The sequence below is a fragment of the Asterias rubens genome, chromosome 15, assembly GCF_902459465.1.
Source record: "Asterias rubens chromosome 15, eAstRub1.3, whole genome shotgun sequence".
Taxonomy (NCBI): domain Eukaryota; kingdom Metazoa; phylum Echinodermata; class Asteroidea; order Forcipulatida; family Asteriidae; genus Asterias; species Asterias rubens.
The window spans coordinates 3,116,164-3,139,484 of NC_047076.1; the positions used below are offsets into that span (position 1 = coordinate 3,116,164).

Consider the following 23,321-nt stretch of genomic DNA (forward strand, 5'->3'; position numbering starts at 1 on the left):
GATTCAGCACCCCCAAATTAGTTAAATCAGGTATGTTACGAACTTTTACTCAAAAATGCCGCTCACTTGCTTAACTAGAGCCCTTTTTGGAAATCTGGTCTAGACTATTAGAAGGTTTCAGAGAAAGACTGCGACGCGCGTACAACACAGCGAGTGACCCCGTCAATTAAGCTCAAACCAAACAGAAGCAAGATTACGACAGAAGAACCCGAGATGCACCCTTGCAGATAGACCGTGGGATGATCATCAAAAAGGGCTCTAGCTTTCGTGTTTAGTGGTCTACCCTCTGCATCTTCCTGAATTTTTTCCCAGATGTACTTATGGTGGCCCTGAATAACATGTGGAAGTCGTCAAGGGCAAAACTTGCACAGTAATGAGTTATTTTAATTAGAAAATAATTACAGGAAAATAGCGCCCTCTATTAATCGAAACTGGAGAATTGTGCACAAACTCTATTAGAGTGGTGATTCAGTTCTGGTGCAGAACAAACATCTAACAGGTACGCATAAATTGGCCGATAGATGGGAACCACCCTTACACCATTATGTGCCAAACACTCCGATCTGCCAGTGTATACTGCTCGCTCCATGTACGACGGGAATGAATGACACTGACTCCACAGGAACCTAATCACCGCTTGCATGTTCCTCCCTCTGGAAGAAACCAGCACCGCAGCTTCAGAAGAGAGTGAACCAACGGACGGAGAAACCAGTCACAAGAAACACCAAGAGAACCGCAACTTCATGAAGAAGACAGTCAATATTAAGAAGGAGAAATCTACTTCATTCCTGTGGGCATAGACAAACCCCTGTACCCCCAAGAAGAGTCTCAAGAGGGTATACCACCTCCAGTATCCTCCAATGGTACACCAATGTCATCATCAGTGACATTTGACACAGATCCACTCCTCTCGTCTCCTTCACCTGTCGAGGTCTCCTCCACGACCCCTCCTTGTGACCCAGAGGGTGATACTCCCCCATTGTATATACGGAGAAAGTGTCACTGAGTATGTCAACAATTATTGCAAACAATAGGGAAAACCATTTGAGTTTTGTACATGCATAATTATAATATAATTATAACTTAAGTTGAATGCCGAAGACGACATTTTTCGACTGAGGGGAACAATATGACAGTTATAAAGATGACCCACATAGTTTACTTGTTTCCCCTTTAAAGACCATGGACACTATTGGTAATTGTCAAAGACAAGTCTTGTCACTTGGTGTATCTCAACAAATGCATAAAATACTAACCTGTGAAAATTTGCGAGATAATGATGAAAGAAAAAACACCCTTGTCACACGACTACTTTCAGATGCTTGATTTCGAGACCTAAAATCTAATTCTGAGGTCTATAGCTCGAAATCAAATTCGTGTAAAATTACTTCTTTCACGAAAACTACGTTACTTCAGAGGGAGCCGTTTCTCACATTTTTTACTATCATCAGCTCTCCATTACTCGTTATTAAGTAAGGTTTTATGCTAATAATCTTTTTGGAGTAATTACCAACAGTGTCCACTGCCTTTAAATGTATCATTTCTTTCATTTGTTAACGTATTACTTAAACTAATATTGTTATCCATCCGCCGATTCAGTTCGTTTTAGAAACGTTTTTTTTTTAATGCAAATTATCCTCTTCACTTGCGCCCTCATAAGCTTCACGTTCACATTTGACACTCACTTTCAAAATATTTGCGACAGAGTTAACATCTATACATACTCTGCTCTCTCCTTTACGTTTTTAGATCGAGAATAAATAACTGTATGAAATAACGGCAAAAGCTCCTCTCGTCAAGATCCTTTTATTTTGGACTCCTTTAACATCCTGATGTCAAACATGCATGGTCTGTTTTCATCTGACACATCATATTGCAAAACCGGCACCAGATTTGTGAAAAAGCTCGGGTTATCTTGATCAGCTTCATACCAGCCGGGAACGCTGTACTAATTTTCTCCAGTGAAGTGGTGTTGCAGCGTGTCACCGGTACCCCTAAAACGCCACCAACTTCGTGTCGTCAGACGTTCAGCTACCATCATGAGAACTCGGCTAAGGATTTCGATGGGATCGCATGGTGGATCACTGTTCCGGCTACTGGCCCTAGTGACTGTCTTCTTGTCTTCTTGTGTGTGTCTTGTTGCTACTTGTAATATAGACGATATGACGGATGACCTGATTAAGTACACAGGAGATCCAGGTAGCTACTTTGGTTACACCACGGTGCAACATACAAACGCGGCCACCACGCCATGGTGAGTGTATTTTCAGCCTATCGAAGTACATGTAATTGAAGCATAGGGTAAAAATAAAGAAAATTTCCCCATGATTATTATAGCACCCACTCACTCAGTTGACCCCCAAACATGTAAACGGGAAAAAATACACAGAGAAATAAATATTTACAACCATCCAAAAAATACAAGTGAGATGACAGAAACAAAAACCACCAAAGATGAAAAAAGGGAACAAAGGAGGCCCTCACAAGTTGTAAGTGATGCCAGCAACCCAAGCAAAACAGAAAATGAACAAAACGCAGGGAATTATCTTTTGAATTTTGGAGTTGACCAAGTGACAAGCAATAGGCAGGACTGACTTACTTTTTCAATTCAATTCAAAAATGGTTTATTAAAACATGACTCGCAGTTAAAAAACTGAATTGCACATGTCAACATCAAAATATGTTTAAAAAAAATTACATCAAGTAGAAGTTAAAATAGAAAAGGACACCAAATAAAAATTACTGAAACGCTTAGTGCAGGTGGAGGACGATTGCTCCCTGATTTTGCTGACAACCACCGAAGAATGAAATGGTTGGGTATAGGATCTTGCACAATGACTTGAATCTTAGAGGTAATTGCAGATTCAAAAACTACAATGTAGGAAATGTTTCGGAAGCCAATTCAATGACACGTTCAAGCCGGTGATTGTCCATGGCTGAAATGCAGTTATCGGAAAAAAATAAACGGTCTTTGAAAATCTTTTAAAAACGCAACAGCCGATTTCGGTTGATACAACATACCATTTCCAACATGTTGGAAATGTTGTATAGGTCCTATACTTGGTTTCCACTACTTCCTCCTCACTCACACAATAGATTCAAACCAAATATTCACATGCTTTGTATTTCATGTTATGGTTGATTGGTCACACCAAACATAAACACTTTGTACGATTTATTAAATGACGTTCACAATATACTGCACAATAATACAGTACTATAGATATAAGGTTTGCGGTAACCCCTTGTAATGGCAATGAGTTTGGGGGGGGGGGTAGTTCTAGACTTGATGACAAGTCGTTAGCGCTGCACCAAATGCGCACATTATGCCTTTCATACAAAAGTCAAAGTGCGATATCGTCCATGCAACGGTCGGTCGCAGGTAGCGTGGGTAGGTAGGGAGAAGATTACTAATAAAAACATGTCTACTTTCCTGGGGTGGAGGGGGGGGGGGGGTTTGTCCGCTTGACATTTCTGCGCCTGTAAATAATAATAACGTCCCTGTTCGGATATTGTTGCATAACTTGACAGATACAGATACAGAATGTGTTGATACAGAATGTGTTGTTACGCATGGTTTAGTGCAATAGTGGCTCTTCATTTGAAAGTGCTATTCTTGTATCACCTAAAGGTCTTTTAACACTGTCCAAAATCTCAGGGTCGGAACTAGTCTTGGTTCAAGACTCTCCTGGATTTGTCACAACAGGGCGCGCTATCACCCCCAACGCGCTATCAACCACCAACCGCTATCACCCGAGAACCGCTATCACAGGAGAGTCTTGGCACATTCGTTAAATCTCCCCCCCCCCCAAAAAAAAAGGGGCGGGCTCTGCGGGAAACCTACGCACGCGCATTATGTTTTCCCCCGATTTTGGGGGGAGATTTAACGAATGTTCCAAGACTCTCCTGTGATAGCGGTTCGTGGTTGATAGCGCGTTGGGGGTGATAGCGCGCTTTCTTGTTACAAATCCAGGAGAGTCCTGAACCAAGACTAGGTCGGAACCGGCTCCGAACTGGAGATTTCATTCAACCCGTTTCACACTGTTAAAAGTTCAGTCCGCCTCCGATCCGGGTAGCATGCTCTAGCCGGATTGAAATCAACCCTGACAAGGGGGGTTGAAAATCTCAATCCGGATCCAAATTGCATTTCTCGGCTTGAACTGTTATACGGTTCACGCATTAGCCGGTTCACGTAAAGACCAGTGTTAATGTTGCTTATCGATCTGATCCGTGTCGAAAAGAAGCGAGGCTGAACCGGAGAGGACTCGGGTAGGTTTCAACGCGGTTCGAAATTGAGATAGTGCAGCCACTTGCGAGCAACTGCTCCCTCTGTATGAAATAGTTAATTTTTGAGAAAAGAGGTAGTTTCTCACTCAAATATTTAAAGAAGGCCCGAAGCCTTTTATTAGGCATCTAAAAGCACACGAATTATTCTCCTGCATCTTTGATGGCCATTGTTTACAGGTCTGTTATTTTTATGCATATGTTGGGATACACCAAGTGAGAAGAATGGTCTTTGACAATCACCAAAGGCTTTAAAACAAATAAAAGAACTAACGAAACCCATTTTTTACTTTCTCCTTGACCAGGATTTTAGTCGGTGCCCCCAGAGGCAGAAGTGCACATCAGCCTTCGTTGGAACGCCCAGGTGCCCTCTGGAAGTGTCGTTCTAATTCCCCTTACATTTGTGACCAGATACTCCTTGACTCTACAGGTAAACACCTGTTGTAATTGACCTTTTAACTTGTGACCGCTTGAGGGCGCTTTAAAGGGTGATATTCGTTGCATCACCAATGCTTTTAACATATGGAATTCATTTATACTTAATGCTTTGTCTTAAAAACTCTTAAAATAATTTAAAATCCGACAAATTTACTCCGCGGTAAGAGAACATTGCAGGACAGTTATCTAAAGAACAAACTCTACCTGGGAAGTAGATATGCACATGATGTAACCGTAAACCAAATAATTATATTAAAGGCAGTGGACACTATTATATTACTCAAAATATTAGCATAAAAACTTACTTGGTAATGAGTAATGGGGAGAGGTTGGTAGTGTAAAACATTGTGAGAAACGGCTCCCTCTGAAGTAACGTAGTTTTCAAAAAAGAAGTAACTTTCAACAAATTTGATTTCGAGACCTTAAAATTAGATTTTGAGGTCTCGAAATCAAGCATCTGAAAGCACACAACTTTGTGTGACAAGGGTGTTTAGTTTGTTCTTTCATTATTATCTCGCAACTTCGACAACCAATTGAGCTCAAATTTGCACAGGTTTGTTATTTTATGAATAATGTTGAGATACACCAAGTGGGAAGACTGGTCTGTGACAGTTAATACCAAAAGTGTCCAGGTCTTTAAACTGAGAAAGATGTCACATAAACAAATTAAACAAAAAAGTGACGGTTAATACGATTTGATGACTTTCTTCTTAGTTCTATAATTTCATGTTGAATTTATTGATTTCCTTTTTAAATCTAGGAAATCAGGATTTTCCTGCCGAGAAGATAGTTGACGTTAAAGACAATCAATGGCTGGGTGTAACCCTGGCAAGACAAACCAATAGGGACAAGAATGGTGACGTCTCGGTAAGCAGGTTTTCACTGTTATTGAATTGTGGTATATTCAATACATTATGAGCAAATCCTGTTCATATTGGACATTGAATATTCACCTGCGTTTGTCAGGGCTTGAAATTGACACTGTTATTGTGTGTCCAGAATTGTGCTATATGCAATACATTATGAGGAAATCCTGTTCATATTGGACATTGAATATTTACCTGCGTTTGTCAGGGCTTGAAATTTACACTGTTATTGTGTGTCCAGAATTGTGCTATAAACAATACATTATGAGGAAATCCTGTTCATATTGGACAATGAAGATTCACATAAGTTTGTGAGGGCCTGACATTTACACTGTTAGTGTATGTGTGTCCAGAATTGTGCTATATTCAGTACATTATGAGGAAAACCTGTTCATATTGGACATTGAATATTCACATAAGTTTTTAGGGCCTGAAATTTACAACGTTATTGTGTGTCCAGAATTATGGTATTTTTAATCATACAACAGTAAAAACAATTCAAGTTTCAAGATTCAAACAAAAAATGCCTACGACAGGAAATTGTTGAGCGCGGTGCATGACAATCGTAATTTTAAGCCATAATTCCATGTTTTTTTTTTTTTTTTTTAGGTGTGTGGTCATCTATGGTCCAATGATTACTACATCAACGAGGATCCCACGTCAGAGAACGAGGGAGTTGACCGATTCCCGAATGGGATATGCTACGTGGCTGACGCCAACTTCGAACAAGTCAAGAAACTACGACCATGCGTTGATGGTGAGTTTATCCAGAACGACCCACCGGCCACTGCCGTCTGAACAATTGAAGGTGGCTAGAATAATGATTAACAGTTATGTAAATTAAGTCCACAACAGTCCAGTAACTCCAACATCCTTTTTTATCATCTACCTTTTTCTTTCTCTCTGCAGAGATACAAACTTTAGTGAATGGGACATACAGGTACCAGGGTAGCTGCCAGGCGGGTATCAGCGCCGCCTACACCAAGGATGGAGACCTTATGCTAGGGGCTGTTGGCTCGTATGAATGGGCCGGTATGTCAAATAAATTGAGTTCTGTATAAAACAAAATCACCGGTATTTTACTCTATTGGGATTCGAACCCACGATCTTTGCCATTCTATAGCAGATGTCTTGCCAAATAAGACCACCGATATTGCCCGGTAATAATAAGTTTTATAACACAACTCTTGGTTGGCTGAAGCACGGTCCATGGGGGTGAACTAATAAAGTCTAGTGATCGCGCGCGCGCATGTTTTGCGGGAATAGCGCCCGATCGGGCACTAGTCGTTTTTGTTGACTGGTTACAGTTCCCTCTAGACGTGAATCGTGAACAGCGACTAAAAAACTCCCTCGGGCCTAAGAGTGACCAGAAGAGGTCACTATGGGGAAATAGACGTATACTATTTACCGAACTGCCAGTCAATAATGTGTATACAAATAGGCCTGCCAATACAAACTTATCACTTGTTAAAAATCATTTTTACTAACTATTTTTGTGATTCTAACCCATGGTTTGGATAGGTACCACAATAAAGGCAGATAAGAACGGGGACACATATCGGTACACTTTCGGGAACCTCTCGGACTGGAACATGATGGGCGAAAAACACCAAACGGAATACATAGGTAGGTAGATACATAACAAGTAAACGTTTTTTGCTGGGGTGTTTTTGTTTTTGTCTAGGATGATACAGGAGGGCAAAGATTTAGTAGACTTGAGTATTATTTACCTGTCTTGTTCAAATCGTATGTAAATAAAACTGCATCAAAACTATCAATTCTCAAAAATAAATGTGATAAAAATTCAGATACTTAAGGGTGCTATCAATTCCAGAAATGTGATAAAAATCCTGGAACTTAAGGGTGTTATCAATTCTCAAAAAATTGCATAAAATTCTGTGATAAAAATCCAAGAACTTAAGGGTGCTTTATATCAATTCTAAAATTTGATAAAAGTCTATGAACTTAAGGGTGCTATCATGACCTCCCATTCATAGGTTACTCGGTGTCATCTGGGAACTTCAGATCGGTCGACACGGAGCAGGGCGTCACGGGGGCGCCACGGTCAGATTCAGTCGGGAAGGTTTTTATTTACAATCTGGAGACGTTTGAGATGTACACTCAGCTCAGAGGCGAGCAGGTAAAAATCAATAACATTTTTATCCATTGAGGCAAATAATAATAATAATAATAACCGTGTTTATAACGCGCCTTTTGCCAAAGGGTACCAAGCGCCAGGAGTTTTTCTTACTGCAAGGTGAGTGTGGGACGAAGTTTGAATTATGAGACCTAATCCTTATGAGCACCTTGTAATGGTTTACAAGGTGCAGTGGCGCACTATGCAGCCAATCCAGCCAGGAACACGTAGGTGAACCTTTTCTCTTTTCGATGACTGCACACGGTTCGTTTACATGCGTTTACACAACAAATGGGACCAACGGCTTTACGTCCCATCTGAAGGACCAGACAATGGTTAAATGTCTTGCTTAAGGACACAAGTGTCACAGCGGGGGATTCGAACTCACTGACACTCTGCTCATCAGAAACACCATGTCTGAGTTTGAATTCGGTGCTCTTAACCGCCCGGCCACGACACTTCCACGAAACCATTTTTCCCCGGTGAAATAATAACATAATAGATGAAATAGATCTTCTCCGGAGATTATGTCCACCCTACGATGAACTGTGTACAAATGTCTTCTAATAACGCCCTCTATTTTGAATCAACCTCTTTCAGCGCAAGTTAAATTTCCATTATTATTGGGACACAATCTGCGGGGACAGATTGCATGACAAGCATGCGGCTCGTGTGTGCACTGTGATAATAACTCTACTTCGAAAGGCAGTACCATGTCCGAATAGCATCACACAATAAACTACTTTGCACTTACCTCGTTTATTCTCACATGGACTTTATCCACAGATGGGCTCCTACTACGGTGGTGCCGTTTTAGGGGTAGACTTCAACAATGATGGATTGTCAGATCTTCTTGTGGGGGCGCCCTTGTATACCGTCAAACAAGACGAAGGACTTGTATACGTCTACATAAACAAAGGAGCGGTAAAGACACAATATTAAACTCTTTTAATTATTGAACGTTTGTTTCGTCTGTTTGTTCCATCATGTGCGCCACGCAAACAAATGTGTGCGTTTCGATTGTTTCGTCACAGTTTTACCTCTAAATGGCGGCTGGATGACGTCAATGCATAAGGTCTATAAAAGTATTTCGCTCCTCTCTTGTTTTTTCCTTGTTATTTATCTGTTACAATATATAAATTTTGTATACGCGCTTTAGATGTTGTTACCTTTCTATGCACTGATAAATTCGCACATTATCATTTTTATTTCCAATAAGAGTTTTCAGTAAAAGTATTTCATTGTTGTAACTCATTGCAACAATGTCAGTATACCCAAGCAGTTCACAATAATTATTCAATAATACGCAGCAATTATGGTAACATTTAGTGATAAGGTTAAGCCATATGCTTTTGCTCTCTAACCTATGGACATACAAACATTTATTGCAACCATGGTACAACTTCATGAAGTAATGAAGCATACAAGTGTGAGACAAGGCCAGCAAAACTTACAAATTATACCTAAGTTTGTGAATACGAATAAGGAACTGAACTCTTAAATTTTTAAAAGAAAGACTAGAGAGAGTGATGAGGGTAGGTAGTTTAGTCTGGATCCCAGACGTATTATTTCATGTTTTTATTTATTCACTGGTAAACAGGGAAGGATGGAACTCCAGGATTTTAAGCTGGAGGGCACCAGGGCCATCGGAGGTCGCTTCGGCTCAGCCATAGCATTCATTGGAGACATTAATTTGGATGGTTTTAATGGTAAGTTAGTCTTGCGTAACCCCCTCCCCCCCCCCAGAAAAAAATGACATTAATAAATAAAATAGTGAATTATATAAATGAATAAATAAATAAATAAATAAAAAGAAAACCAATAAGAGGAAAGACGCGCGCATTTTTAACATGCAGTTAACGGATGCAGTCCATTTGAATCTGATTATTCAAACTACATTATGACGTCATTTCATGCATATTCATTGCGCAAGTATATTACTATCATCAAATTCAGATGTCGCTATTGGGGCACCGTACGAAGACGAAAATACCGGCGCAGTGTACATTTACAGAGGCTATATTGGAGGAATCCAAAGAACATATTCACAGGTTGGTCAAATTATTGATATTTTCGTCAACATGTTTCCAATTTTTATTTTTGATAAGTAATGCCTTAAATATTACTTGATGAGGTGCTGCATGTAGTTTTTGAGAAAAGAGGTAAACAATTTCACGAAAATGATTAATTTAACGAGTACAACGGATACGGATAAAAAAAAATTCTTCTCAAAAACTTGGCGAAGAAATCGTAATACATCCTCATATACAGTGTGTGAGATGTCATGGCCAAAAACTTGATCCGTAAAAGTATCAAAACCCTTAAAGGGTATGGGTACTTTTTGTAACACAAAACACAATGTCCACAGATTTATATTAAACTTACACCGTTTGAAGATAATGATGGTAGAAAGCTTCCCTTAAAATATTAGTATCCGAGGTGCTGTAGTTTTTGAGATATGAGTAAAACAATGTCATGACGTATTTTCTACCTTGAAGAGAATCGCCGCAAGAGCCCTGGCAAACCTACCTGGCCTTCAAAGTTTCGGCAGTTCTATTTCCGGAGGGATGGATATCGACTTTAATGAATATCCGGATATTATTGTTGGCGCCTATGCAAATGACACAGTCGTATTGTTCAAGTAAGTGACCTTTGACCCAGTTATGGTCTCTCTCGTATTTGCTTGGATTAATTTGTGAAGGAAATTCCACGTTTGATTTTTATTACATTTATGGTTGATTACAAAAGGGGACTTTCGGGTCGTTTGGAACGCTTGAAGACTTTTAAACGCTAGTTGGCAGCAGACTTACGAGGTAAAATCCATTGTTCTCGGTAATGTGCGCATGCTCAGAAGTACGTAAGCAATGGACGTTTAACTGGTAAGTCTGCTGCCACCTAGCGTTCAAAAGTCTCCTATTATGGTTGATTTTTATTACATTTATGGTTGTTCTCATCCCTTAATAAGCTGTCGTGATTATGGACTTTGTTTTAGTTTATAAACACGACGTTTCGATCAGTATGCTTTTGATTGTCTTCAGCAGAAAACAAAAGTGACATCACGGACATAACTGGGTCAGAGAGAGAGAGAGAGAGAGAGAGAGAGAGATACATAAATGATTGACAAGTTTAATCAGAAAATGGGGCCTAAGCAGATTTTCTGCCGCAGACAAAACACATACATGGCAATTTGACTGGTAACCTGTTTCTGCTAAGCAAGTTGTTTCTGTGCTGTTCAATTTGTGTGCTTAACAGTTTTGGGTTCAGTGCCTTTGGAGGGTCAGTGATTTATCACCTTGTAGTGTTATGTGTAGTATTGTGCAGTGTCACATTAATGATGCGTCAGAAGACAGTACCACTCAAGCTATCGATATTTTGTTTGTTTCAGGACCCTTCCGGTCATCAGGCTTAAGGCTTGGATTGCAGTTGACCCCTTGACCCTTGACCCTGAGTTCCTCAACTGCATACTTAGGAATCGATCGATCACGTGTCTAGATGTTGAAGTCTGTTTTGAATACACCGATGAACATGGTTTGCCGGAAGACGTCAGTAAGTTTAAATCAATAATCAATAAACAAAATCCAGTAATCCCAATTTGTTTGTTATCTGGTTGTTGTTTTTTACAATTTCGATAGGTATTATTTAGTTTGTAGAGTATTCAATAAGTCAAGGGCAATGATGTAGGCCCGATTTGATTGATTGGCTGACTGATCAATATTCGATTAATGTTTGGTTTTCACAGAATTTGACTATAATCTTGAGGTGGACACACTGAAGTCTGATATTGGAGCCGCGTCCAGGTTCTTCTTTATGACGGACGGAGGGAGCGAAGCAACATCCATAGCAGACACAGTTGAGCTCAAGAAAGACGTGCGTTCTTGTTACCTTACAAAGGCCTACTTAAGGGTATGTGTGGTTGACAAGTTTGTAAAATTATTGAAGATTTAACTAGAAACAAGCTTTCTCGTCACGCTAATCCACATCAACATTCCCAGCCTTGGGCCGTTTCACAAAGAGCTAAATTGATCTTAACTGCAAATCAAATCATAGTTGCTAAGTAGGTGTCACAATACAAATCATTTATCATGGTAAAACTGACAATTAATTGACTTGTGGTGAATTTTATTGCTTTGTGAAATCAGCCCCAGTAGCAAGAGAATCCAGCCTTTTCCATGAAAACAATCAGAGCATACTGATCGAAACGTCGTGTTGTAAACTACCCTGGGTTCTTTTTATGGATGAAAAAGAGACCACAAAATAATACTCAACTGAGTATTGCGTGCTCTATATTTCATCCACGAATTTTAACTCTTGAAACAATATACACCTTTTACTGGTGATGGTAAAGTTAGTTTGATATTGAATATTGAACATTCACATTATGTTTACACAGCGAGTGTTTTAATGGCATTTGTTGTATATTCGACATTTCTGTGACAACCAATATCAAATGAACTTTACTGTCACCCTTTACAGAAGTTTCAATGGGCATTCCCAAGCGAGTTTAGTCAGTAATTTTCAAATTCACCTCAACTGTTAGAGACAGAGAGTAGGCTTTGAAAAAAAACTTAAACAATTACCTGAAAGTCACCTGGAAGTGGTATTTTTTCAAAATAAAGCTTTTGTCACTAATATATGTGTTTTGAAGAGTGGAATATGAAAAAAACAGAAAAGTTTTTTCTTATGTTATTTACAAATTTAAGACTAGGCCCCGACCCGAGAGGGCGCTGTTCGTGACGTCAACCGAGGCAGACTTTGCCTGCAATGCGTAGAGTAAACACACTTGCAAAGTACATGTACGGTCCAAGTCGTGAGTTTGTACGTTTCAAATTTTTTTTGCATTTTCCCGGCAATGCCGACCAAGTGTATTACTGCTGAATGCAGAAAAACACTTTTTTGAAACGTACAAACTCACGACCTGAACCGCACATGTACTTTGCACGTGTGTTTACTGTACGCATTGCAGGCAAAGTCTGCCTCGATTGACGTCACAAAAGGGATTGGCGGAGTCAGCCTCCCAAACAACTTTATATATTTTAACTTATAAATCGGACAAACAATTACTTAAAAAAAATTGTTTATTGTTCATAAGCATATACTCTTATGTTTGAACGAGAGAAACAATCTATTTCCAGGTGACTTTAAAGCAATCGCACAACATCGGTAAACAGTATTGTCCAAAGGCCCACACTTCGTGTATCACAGCTTATATATAAAAAACCTGTGAACATTTTAGGCTCAATCGGTCATCGGAGTCGGGGACAAACCCACCCTTGTTTCCGCACGTTTCGCCGTGTCATATGACATACGTTTAAAATAAATCTGTTATTCTCGATATCGAGGACATGTTTTCTCAAAAAGTAAAGCATATCATGGAATAATATTTCAAGGGAAGTATTTCACCATTACCTTCTCTAAACCCTGTAAGTTATTTGTAAATCTGTTCAGAAAGTGTCCAATGGCTTCAAGGACACTGGACACTATTTGTAATTGTCAAAGACCATCAGCACAACATAACAAACCTGCGAAAATTTGAGCTCAATCGGTCTGTTCATCAAAGTTTTGAGATAATATTGAAAGAACAAACACCCTTGTCACACGGAGTTGTGCGCTGTCAGATGCTTGATATCGAGACCTCAAATTCTAAATCTGAGGTCTCGAAATCAAATCCGTAGAAAATTACTTCTCTTTCGAAAACTACGTAACTTCAGAGGGAGCCGTTTCTCACAATGTTTTATACTATCAACCTCTCCCCATTACTTGTTACCAAGTGAGGTTTTATGCTAATAATTATTTTGAGTAATTACCAATAGTGTCCACAGCCTTTTATCTTTCTTCTTCTTAGGGTGAAGCTGGTGATTTCCTGACTCCGCTAAAGTTTCTTCTGAACTATAACGTCTTCGACTACCAACCCCAGGGTCCACTGCGCGGTGATGAAGTCTACAGATTCAAAGGTAATCTACCACCTGTATATGACGCCTGCTCCAATGGAACTGCAGAAAAAATGGTAAACAAAATAAACTATTTGCTAAATGTTTTAAACATCCAGAACCTGGGCCGAATTTCAAAAATCTGCTTAAGAGAAATGAGCAGGACACCAGTCACAAATTGTACAAGTGACATTGTATTTTTTGCAGGAAACCTTAATCTGGTAAGCATAATGTTGCTGTGCTTAGCTTATACTTATTGTGCTTGTGCAGCTCTATGAAATTGGGCCCTGATCAATACGAAAGTCCTTATTAATGATAAAATACTTATAAATAACCAATTTATATTTAACAAACATATCTAATGTAGGCCTATACATTTTTGGTTGATCAAAATTGACTGGTTATGTTTATGCGCAATTGTGACGTCACACGAAGGCTGTTTGTATTAGTGCAGTTTCTTCGTTGTTTTTCGATTTAACATTAGTTCCTTAAAACATGTTTTCCTTTTTCTTTTAGGTTTTATTCGTTGGTGATTGCGGGAGTGACTCCATTTGCCAAACTAACATTAAAGTCGTGGCCGACCTCGAAGCACAAAGGTAACCACAATGTGGAAATAATTTATGGTCAAATTTTATAAAAATGTTTAGCCGTGTCACATGAGGCAATTAGATGCAACCAACTGCAGTGTATGCTGCCGGACTACTTTGGTAGCACAGGAGTAATTTTTCAAACACTGTCTTACCATGGAGGAATGGTCTTACACGTGCGATCCCCAATATTAATTATGTGAACATTCAAATGTAAATGAATTCTCTTTTTTGAGATGCTGTGAACAAGGTTGCCTGTAAATTGCCTGGTGTGACATGGCCCTTAGAAAATAAACATTATTTAAACAATGGTTTTATTGTTGTAAATCCGAGTTTTATTTTTCTTTACACCTAAGATTAATTAGCTTTGTCTGCCTGTCAATTGCTAACATCTTTAAAGATTTGGGTAGTCCTAATTTGGAGTCTGTTTCCGTTTGAAATTTCCTGGACCACTAATTTTTTTAGTTTGTGTTAATCATCTTTGTTAATCTTGTTTTTTAATATTGTGGTTTTATATTTGATTGTTTTCTTGTATTTTAAACTCTTTGAAATTTGTAATAAAAAAAACGGTATCTTAAGTGAAATTTGACTGCAATTCAGCCTTTGGCTGCGGTGGTCTTTGTTTTTATTAAACCGTTTCGAATCAAATCAAATCAAACCAAATAATTTCCCAAACCACAGCGGTAACCCGTACATCACTCTCGGAGGTGACAGCGTGGTGTACCTGTTGGTGGAAGTCCACAACCAGGGGGAGGAAGCACACAACTCGGAACTGCTCATCACCCATCCAAGAGAAGTGGTTTACGAGTCATTGGAAACTACAACAGTGAGTGGAAGCATTGCTATGAACAATTAATAGTGAAATACAATTATAAATTCATAGCAGTTGATGACTTGTTACTAATTAGTTGGTGCCACGTGAGATTTCAGTTTTTGATGTGTTTCTCGTTACTTTCGGATACTCATTAGCAACGAGAACACCATAACGTCGATTGCTTATTTAAAATTGTTTTGTTTCCATTCAAAGGTCGAGTGTCTACAGTCGAGTACCTGTACTCCTGACAATACGATAACCTGTGCACCAAGAGAGGCATACAACGAGACAGCGGAAGTGCTTTGCTTTGTGGGTAATCCTATGAGATCTAACACAGTGGTGAGTACCGGATGTTACATGGCTTGTGGGTAACATAATGAATGGATAAAGTTCAGTGATATTAAGTGGTATAGAGATTTGATTATCTCAGTTTATTTTCAAACATAACCTTTAAAGTATTAACTTATTATAATATGAAAACTGTCACCAAATATTTTGAGAGGTAGGCTACTGTTCGATCAGGGCCCAATTTCATAGAGCTGCTTAAACACATAATTCTGCTTAAGCAAAATAATCCATGCTTAGTAAAATCAGAATACCGGCCAAGACTACACTCAATTGTTATGCTAAGTGAAAAATAGCTAAATACCAGTCACAAACACTATGTATGGCATAAAGTTTCGGCCAGTAACAAGTGTAAAATAAGCAAGCTATTTTCGTGCTTAACCAAATGTTTTGCTTAAGCAGCTCTATGAAGTTGGCCCCTGATGCTGTAAGTTTTAGACAAGTTATTCAATGATTTTTTTTCATTGAATCGTGATTCAGCTGTATATTTAATTTTGCCAGTTTTACTTACAATGTGTTTAAAAATCTTATGTTACTTCTGGTTTTCTTTTTTTCAGAACCAACTATACTCAGAATGGGTTGAAACATTAGGTTATACCGTATTTCATTATGTTTGTTGAAATTAGAATTGAATTTATTTAAGCCATTCGGTGGTTAACGATCAATTAATCATGCACAAATTATCTCAAACAGAGTATTCTGCGCATGCGGTTCGATGTCGGTGGAATAGCCTTGGGGCGAAAAGTGGTGGATTTATCCATAGCAGCCTCGACCATCAGCGTCGAAGAGGGCGCTAACGGTCTACGTGACAACACCGTGACAGTGAAACTGCCTGTCCTAATCGTCGCGGATATAGCAGTCAGAGGGTATGAAACTAATTACCTTTTGGTAAATAGGTCAAGTTAGACTTGCAATAGTTTCTGTTAACCATCGAAATCCTCGTTAAAAAAGCAGGTAAAATTGGACACTTTAGAACACTAGGTGGCAGCAAACTTACCAGGAAATTTCCAACGTTTACGCAGTTCTGAGCATGCGCACATTATCGAGAACAATGGATATACCTGGTAAGTCTGCTGCCACCCAGCGTCCAAAAAAAGTTAACCATTGACCTTCTATACAAACACACAGTAGGGATAAAATTCCCTTTCCAAAGTTGTACACAAAACAATTCGAACTACTTTTAGGTACCAGCCGTCGATTTCACAAAACTCTTCCTAACTTAAGACTAATCTTTAGGACGTAGGACGAGTCCCAACCCTGCACTGTAGCATGCAGACCTTAAGATTAATCCTAAGTTAGGACGAGTTACTCATCCTAACTCGAGTCATAACTCTTTGTGAAATCGACGGCAGGCAACCTTGTTGGCCTAGTGGTCTGTACTGAAAAGAAAAACGTCGCGGGTTCGAGTCCCATCGACCCGAGTAATGGTTGATAAACATATGTAGGACTCGATAAAGTACCAAAGTACACAGTGCTTTAAAACTTAAATCGCTTTAGCGGGCGTACGAGTGAAACACAAATAATAAAGTAGCCGGGGGAAAAACAGCTGTATAGAGAAGCTTGTGTCAATAACAAAACTGTCTTTTCAAGTTGCATCATTTTTATTTGCGTTATAGAGTGGTGCAACCAGAGCAAATCTTTTATTCCCCGGACAACGAGACAGTTGACGGCAAGGCACCAGACAAGGAGGCCCTCTTGCGGCAAGCCCTTGTAGGAGCGGGTTTTTTAGACGGCGACGGCAAGTCAAACATGAAAGGGATTGGACCAACTTTTACACACATATACGAGGTACAACAAACAATTAATGTTAAAGAGTGATTTGTTCCCATAATATGTGTTACTGTCACTTTGCTGCTTAGCACAGATGCTAAGCAGAATGGATCCCTGCTAATGGTTGCTTAGCGAATAATAATTGTTAAGCAACATTTTGTATAGAGCCATGCAGCATGTAAGCATGAAGTAGGTTACAAAATGGAACATTTTGCACTGACGTCACCAGAGAGGCTTTTAATGTATGACCAATGATCTGAAGTCGAATTGCATGTCGAATAATATGGTGCAATCAATACATTTAATTGTTTGTTTGTTTGTTTGTGTTTTTTGTTTGATGGTTTCAATGTTTGTCAGCTTTCACAACAATGTTCATTTGTTGAACAAACTGCCAATAGTGAAATCCATACACAACTCGTTGTGATTAATTAAAGGTTGGTAACCAAGGGCCTGGTCGTCTACCGTTTGATGGGAAGGTTACCATTCAGTTACCATGGAGAGCAAACAACGGTGATTGGTTGATTTACTTCAAGAGCATTCAGGTAAGCCAGTTTGTACAATGTCGTGAATACAATTTCTCCAGCGAAACAGCTAGGGAGACTTTACTGTTTGGTAATTACTCAAAATAATTGTTAGCATACAAACTTACTTGGTAACGAGCAGTGATAGTATAAAACATTGTGAGAAATGGCTCCCTCTGAAGTAACATATTTTTTGAGAAAGAAGTAATTATTCACTCAGTTAGTAAAAAGGCTTCATCTGAAGCGTTTTATTATGCATCTGAATGCATACAAAATAATCCAACTAGGGTGACTGGTTTTTCTTGTCATTATTCTCTTGCAAAATTGATGACGAATTTAGCCCAAAAAATTCACATGTTTGTTATTTTGTGCGTAAGTTGGGATACACCCGAGTGAGAATACTGGTCTTTAACAATTACCAATAGTGTCCAGTGTCTTTAAAACAGTTCAGAGGAAAGGTGTCGTATACGATTAAACATGTATTTATCCCTGGAGAAGACAGTCCTTAGGAAGCGGAAGAGGGAAAATGTACCCTGTTATATTATTAATAATAATAATAATAAGACTTGTAATGCGCACATATCCAACCTGCTGGGTGTTCAAGGCGCGGTAAAACCAAAAATCAAAACAAAAACAAAACACAACACAGAGAAAAACAGACACAACAAAATTAGTCATTGTAAACCTGTGACATAAGATAAGTTTTGAGAAGAGACTTGAATTTTGCGGTACAAAGACAGATCGAAGATTAAGTGGTAGAGAGTTCCATGGAGCCCTGGGGCAATGGGATTGTCTGAATTTTTACAGCGTTACAAATAAGGCTTTAAAAAGTCTTCTCTCTTCCTCCATGGTTATATTAAGTTCATTTTCTCTGCAGATGAACGGTGGAGGCAAGTGTGATGGTGCGTCAGTACTAGAACAGCAGAGATTTGAAATAATGGACCATTATTTAGATTCAGCCGGTATGCTGGCGTATTCAAACGATGGACTAGCTTTAGATGATTCTTCAAATCAAGATTTTGTAAGTATACAACCATTTTAAATACCACTTCAATACTTTTACTTGATTGATACGGTTGTAAACAACTAAAGAGTTCAACAATTTATAAGTTGGGTCGTAACCACCGGTTCTTTTTAGAACCAGCACTACTCAACAAGATACAATATTCACATGGTGAATATCGCAAACCTCCCTGAGTTATCCACCATGCCAATTTTCAGATCCTACTTAATGTTTTAAGTTTTTGAAAGTTCCCTAGTATAATATTATCATTATAATACATTTCTGGTGTGAAAATGATGCCCCACAGTGAACTTAATCACTGTAGCTCGCACGCTCGAGGAAACCTGTAAATAAGGGTGCTTCTTATGTGAACAAGAAACACCAGGGTTAACCCCTATTCCACAATAAGTGTTCTGGAGCCGATTTCACGAATCGATTAATCCTTTCTCGAGTTAGGACGAGTAACTCGTCCTTACTTAGGATGGGTTCAATGCGTCCTCACGTCTATGGATAGGGAATTTAACTCGTCATAAGTCCTAAGATTAATTTGAGTGAACAAGAAGATTTAACTGTGAATAGTTTCTGACATCTTTAGTTAATTGTATTATTTTTTTTAAAATCATTTTGAATTTTCGGGTGTTGTCCCCCCCCCCCCCGCAGGATTGCGACAGAGCTCAGTGCGTCACTGTTACATGCACAGTCGAAGGCCCTATGAACAGCAGAGCTGGAGTTGTTGTCACCGCGGATGCGTTGCTGTGGCAACGTACACTAATTGATGTAAGGATGCTTTTTAACTTTTACAAGCTCCTAAAAAAAAAAGCTCCTAAAAACCCCATTGAACAACATGCAGTGTATTGGAATAATGAAGCACTTAATGATGTGTTTTTTTGTGGACAAAACTGAGGTTTTGAAGAAGATGGTTTAGTGTTTCTTATAATTGTGTGTAAATACCGGGAACATCCACAAAGTCATGATCTTTCTGTCACACCAAAATGGTGACGTAGTCATCATGTTTCAATGTTGACGTAGTCATCATACTTCAAGTTTCACTGAAACCCAGTTCCAAGCGGATCGGTTGAAATATTACTTTATTTTTTGTTCTCAGTATTAATGTTAAAATTGCAGAGTAGATGGGATACAGAGTACTGTTTTTACCCAAACACCTTTAATATGTGTCAGCACTGGATGACAAAAATTTTCTTGAGGTTATGTGAAAAATCTCAGGAATTTTTACGCGAATTGGATTCGAATCAATTGTTTTCGTTTTGCAAATAATTATTTATCTCTAGAATGAGATGGGAATCGTTGATCTGATTTCGACGGCAATATTTGAACTGCAGGATACCAGCCGACCCCACACGCAACCTGATGATGGGATGCCGGATACCATTCAGGTAATATTTCAGTAAAAAAGCTGTAATAGTAATTTTTAATTTCTGGGTCATATTTTAAGACAATGGGCGAATGTGAATATTTTTTTTTGACCAATTCTTGTAAACATATGTTTTTGATCTGCGACCGTTAAAGTCACGTTTGTTACCGATTTGGGGACATATTTTTTTTCTTGTTCACCGGGGGAACTTCGTTTTTAGGTTAGTATACACATAATGAATGTTTATGAGTGCAATGGTGCGAATATGTTCATGAGTTGAAAGATGGAATGTTCTATTCAACGAGGCGGAGCCGAGTTGAATGGAACATTCCAGCTTTCAACGAATGAACATATTCGCACCATTGCACGAATGAAAAACATTCATTATTTGTTTTATATAACATCCAAGTAGAACTTTGTCATTTTGATTGAAAGAAACAACTTTCAAAACAAACAATTTCAACTGTAGAAGCCGAATGCTAGTAATTTTACTATGCCTTCTTGCAGTAACACCTGCTGCGTTACCAAAGACACGCGCACGCAGTGATGTTTTTACTCAGCTTTTTCGTTCCATCCGAAAAGTACCATTGCACGCTGGCAGCGTGCCAGCGTGCAATGGTACTTTTCGGATGGAACGAAAAAGCACGGCGAGTGACTCAGCGTGCAATGGTACTTTTATTTGCTATCACGTGACGGACAATCCTCCAATCAAATGGCAAGGATCTGCTTGGGTGTTATATAAAAGTTACTAATTTACCCTTCGTTACCAAAAGGAGTGTTCCACAGAGTTTAATTATGTTTATTTGAGCAGGATTGCAATTTGTATATTACACAAGAAACGCAAAAACAAGATGTTTATTTAAAGATGACAAGTTTTGACTTTTCTTCATTTTCAGTTGAAGACAACGATTTTTACCGACGAGGTTCTGAATAAGCCCGTGGAGCCTTGGGTCATTGCCGTCAGTACCATCGGAGGCATACTGGGGCTGGTGATGTTAGTAGCAGCTCTATGGAAGGTACGCCATAAAAACAAATATAAAATACCAACTATTACAGTCGACTCTTACTATCACAAGGTCGGTGGGACTGGCCGAATGACTTCTTAACATTTTTGAACTTTCTAAAATAACAGAAATGTCATTTAATAGATGTTAAATTTACTTCGGGGATAAAGAATATTCAGTTTGGTTTTACCCATTTACAACGATGTGTGTTAGCAATGTGTACTCAGAACTTTCCCGACTTCTGTGAAAATAACAGGCATACAAAATTCTTATAAAAGGACAGAAAAACAGAGAAACACAAAGCTAAAATGAAATTCTGGACTTTTAAAATGTAACCACTTTTTATAAGCAGAACCTTTCCTTAATAGTAGTATTTCTGGCGATGGTTGTTTGTACATGGAAGAGCAAATTTAAGAAAAAACCCAAAATATTCCAACGAATGCAAAAGAAAGACTTAAAAATAGCCAAGAACGGAAAGAAGGAAGTTTCACCCTTAGAAAAAAAGGGGGGGGGGTAAACTCGAAGAATTATTCCAGAGACAATCCACGCAATCAGGCACGGACTGCGTATCCATTTCACATCTTGGATTCTTCTACTGCCAGTGGAAGGCGAGGAAAGCAACCACTACGCCAATCAACCCCCGCTTGTAAAAACCATAAACCGACAACTAATTATTTGAGATGTTTGTATTTTTCTCCCATAGGTTGGTTTCTTCGAGAGAAAGACAGTGGATGATATTATCAAATCGGGTGCCCCTTGAGGTGGTTTTTCAGTTTGGACACAAGAAATCTTCGAACTCTTAAAAAAACAAACACAGCATAGATCGAGGTTTAGCGTTCAAAATTCCAACCTATTGCACCACGTGCAAAAAACTCAAATTCAAACTTCACAGAACCCACGTGCGATGTGTTAAAACTGCTCATAGTGCGATCGGATGCTGATAATTGTTTAGTATTGCTCCTAAACTCCCTCACTTTGTGCAATCATGGGCTTCTCGTGTAAATACAAAAAGGGACCAGTCTATTTGTTTCTTTCCAGCCTCGGTTTGGTTATAGAGAGTTGGTAAAAAAGAGGTCTACACAGCTGTAAAATTGTCAGTCTTCTTCCTTTTGTTCACTTTTACTTATGCTTTGCATCTTGTATCCTAGACCCCTGCATAAACCGCCAAATTCTTAGTCCAATCAGAGAAACGTCAAGCATGCATGTAACAAACTCTCCGTCAATGATAGTCTTCCTTTTATATACCTAATGAGGGCTCTACTTGAGCTTTTGACGTCATAAGCAATGGGGGTATACGTGTTTTGTGAATCGTTTATTGGCTAATTACACGAATGACGTCAAAATTATGTAAATACTTGCCGCTTAATTTATATATATTGCTGCATTTACTCGGTTAGATAGAAGCTACTGGTTCCCAAATATGACAGTAGAATTATACCAAAACTAACATTATAATGGGGTGTACACATTATACGCTGTTTTCTTTTATACTGCTGTTGTTATTATTTTGTATGCGTATATAAAATGCATTAAAAGCTGTATATTTTGCATGAGATTTGAAAATAGGAGTACAATGGATTTACACAGAAACAGTTTAATGTAGAGCAGTCTTCTGGAACAGCTGTCAGAGGAAATGTGATCAATTGACACCTTGTTAAAGGAACATTACATAATTGTTTTTTGCTAACAAAACATGGCTGGCAGTGTAAGTACTTTATGTAATCAACATACATAAACTGACAAACCTATTGAAGTTTGAGATTGATCGGCCATCTGGGTCACGAGAAAATAGTGAAACACCGATTACATATTTTGCATGACAAGTAGGCAAACAAGTAAGCAAACAAATAAGAAACGGGAGATGTAAACCAGCTCTGACAGACAATTTGGTTTGGAGGAAGGACACAGGGTGTGTTTTTATTCAATCCAACATACGGAGCTCCGGAATTGCCATACCACAAAAATATAAGTGCTCTGCTCACACCAGGTCAAGTCAACATATTCAGTAGATCGACTTGACTTACATAAGGACAAGTCGTCATCTTATGATTCAGTAGGACGAATTTGTACACGCTGTACAAGTCGACATCTATAAGTTTCAGTAAGTCAACTGGCAGAATTGACTGTCGGGACAAGTCGACATCTCAGATTCAATGGGTCTACTTGGCGAGATGTATTGTCACGACAAGTCGACATCTAAGATTCAGTATAGGTCAACTTGTACTCCCGAAGTGTAAGACAACCGGCACGATT

General features: G+C 38.8%; 1 protein-coding gene across 1 annotated transcript; it reads left to right on the plus strand.

Moving 5' to 3' along the window:
• The first annotated feature begins 1,706 nt into the window (after positions 1-1,706).
• On the plus strand, positions 1,707-22,795 carry LOC117299979 (integrin alpha-9-like). Its single transcript, XM_033783614.1, has 25 exons — positions 1,707-2,254; positions 4,590-4,714; positions 5,483-5,589; positions 6,198-6,345; positions 6,498-6,620; positions 7,110-7,214; positions 7,586-7,728; positions 8,512-8,649; positions 9,326-9,434; positions 9,682-9,776; positions 10,224-10,366; positions 11,111-11,271; positions 11,465-11,628; positions 13,568-13,729; positions 14,169-14,248; positions 14,921-15,065; positions 15,267-15,392; positions 16,092-16,264; positions 17,015-17,186; positions 17,603-17,710; positions 18,567-18,710; positions 19,353-19,469; positions 19,982-20,086; positions 20,961-21,080; positions 21,772-22,795. The coding sequence occupies exons 1-25, from the start codon at positions 2,040-2,042 to the stop codon at positions 21,826-21,828; spliced, it is 3,285 nt and encodes a 1,094-aa protein (XP_033639505.1). The 5' UTR covers positions 1,707-2,039; the 3' UTR covers positions 21,829-22,795.
• Positions 22,796-23,321: the final 526 nt, after the last annotated feature.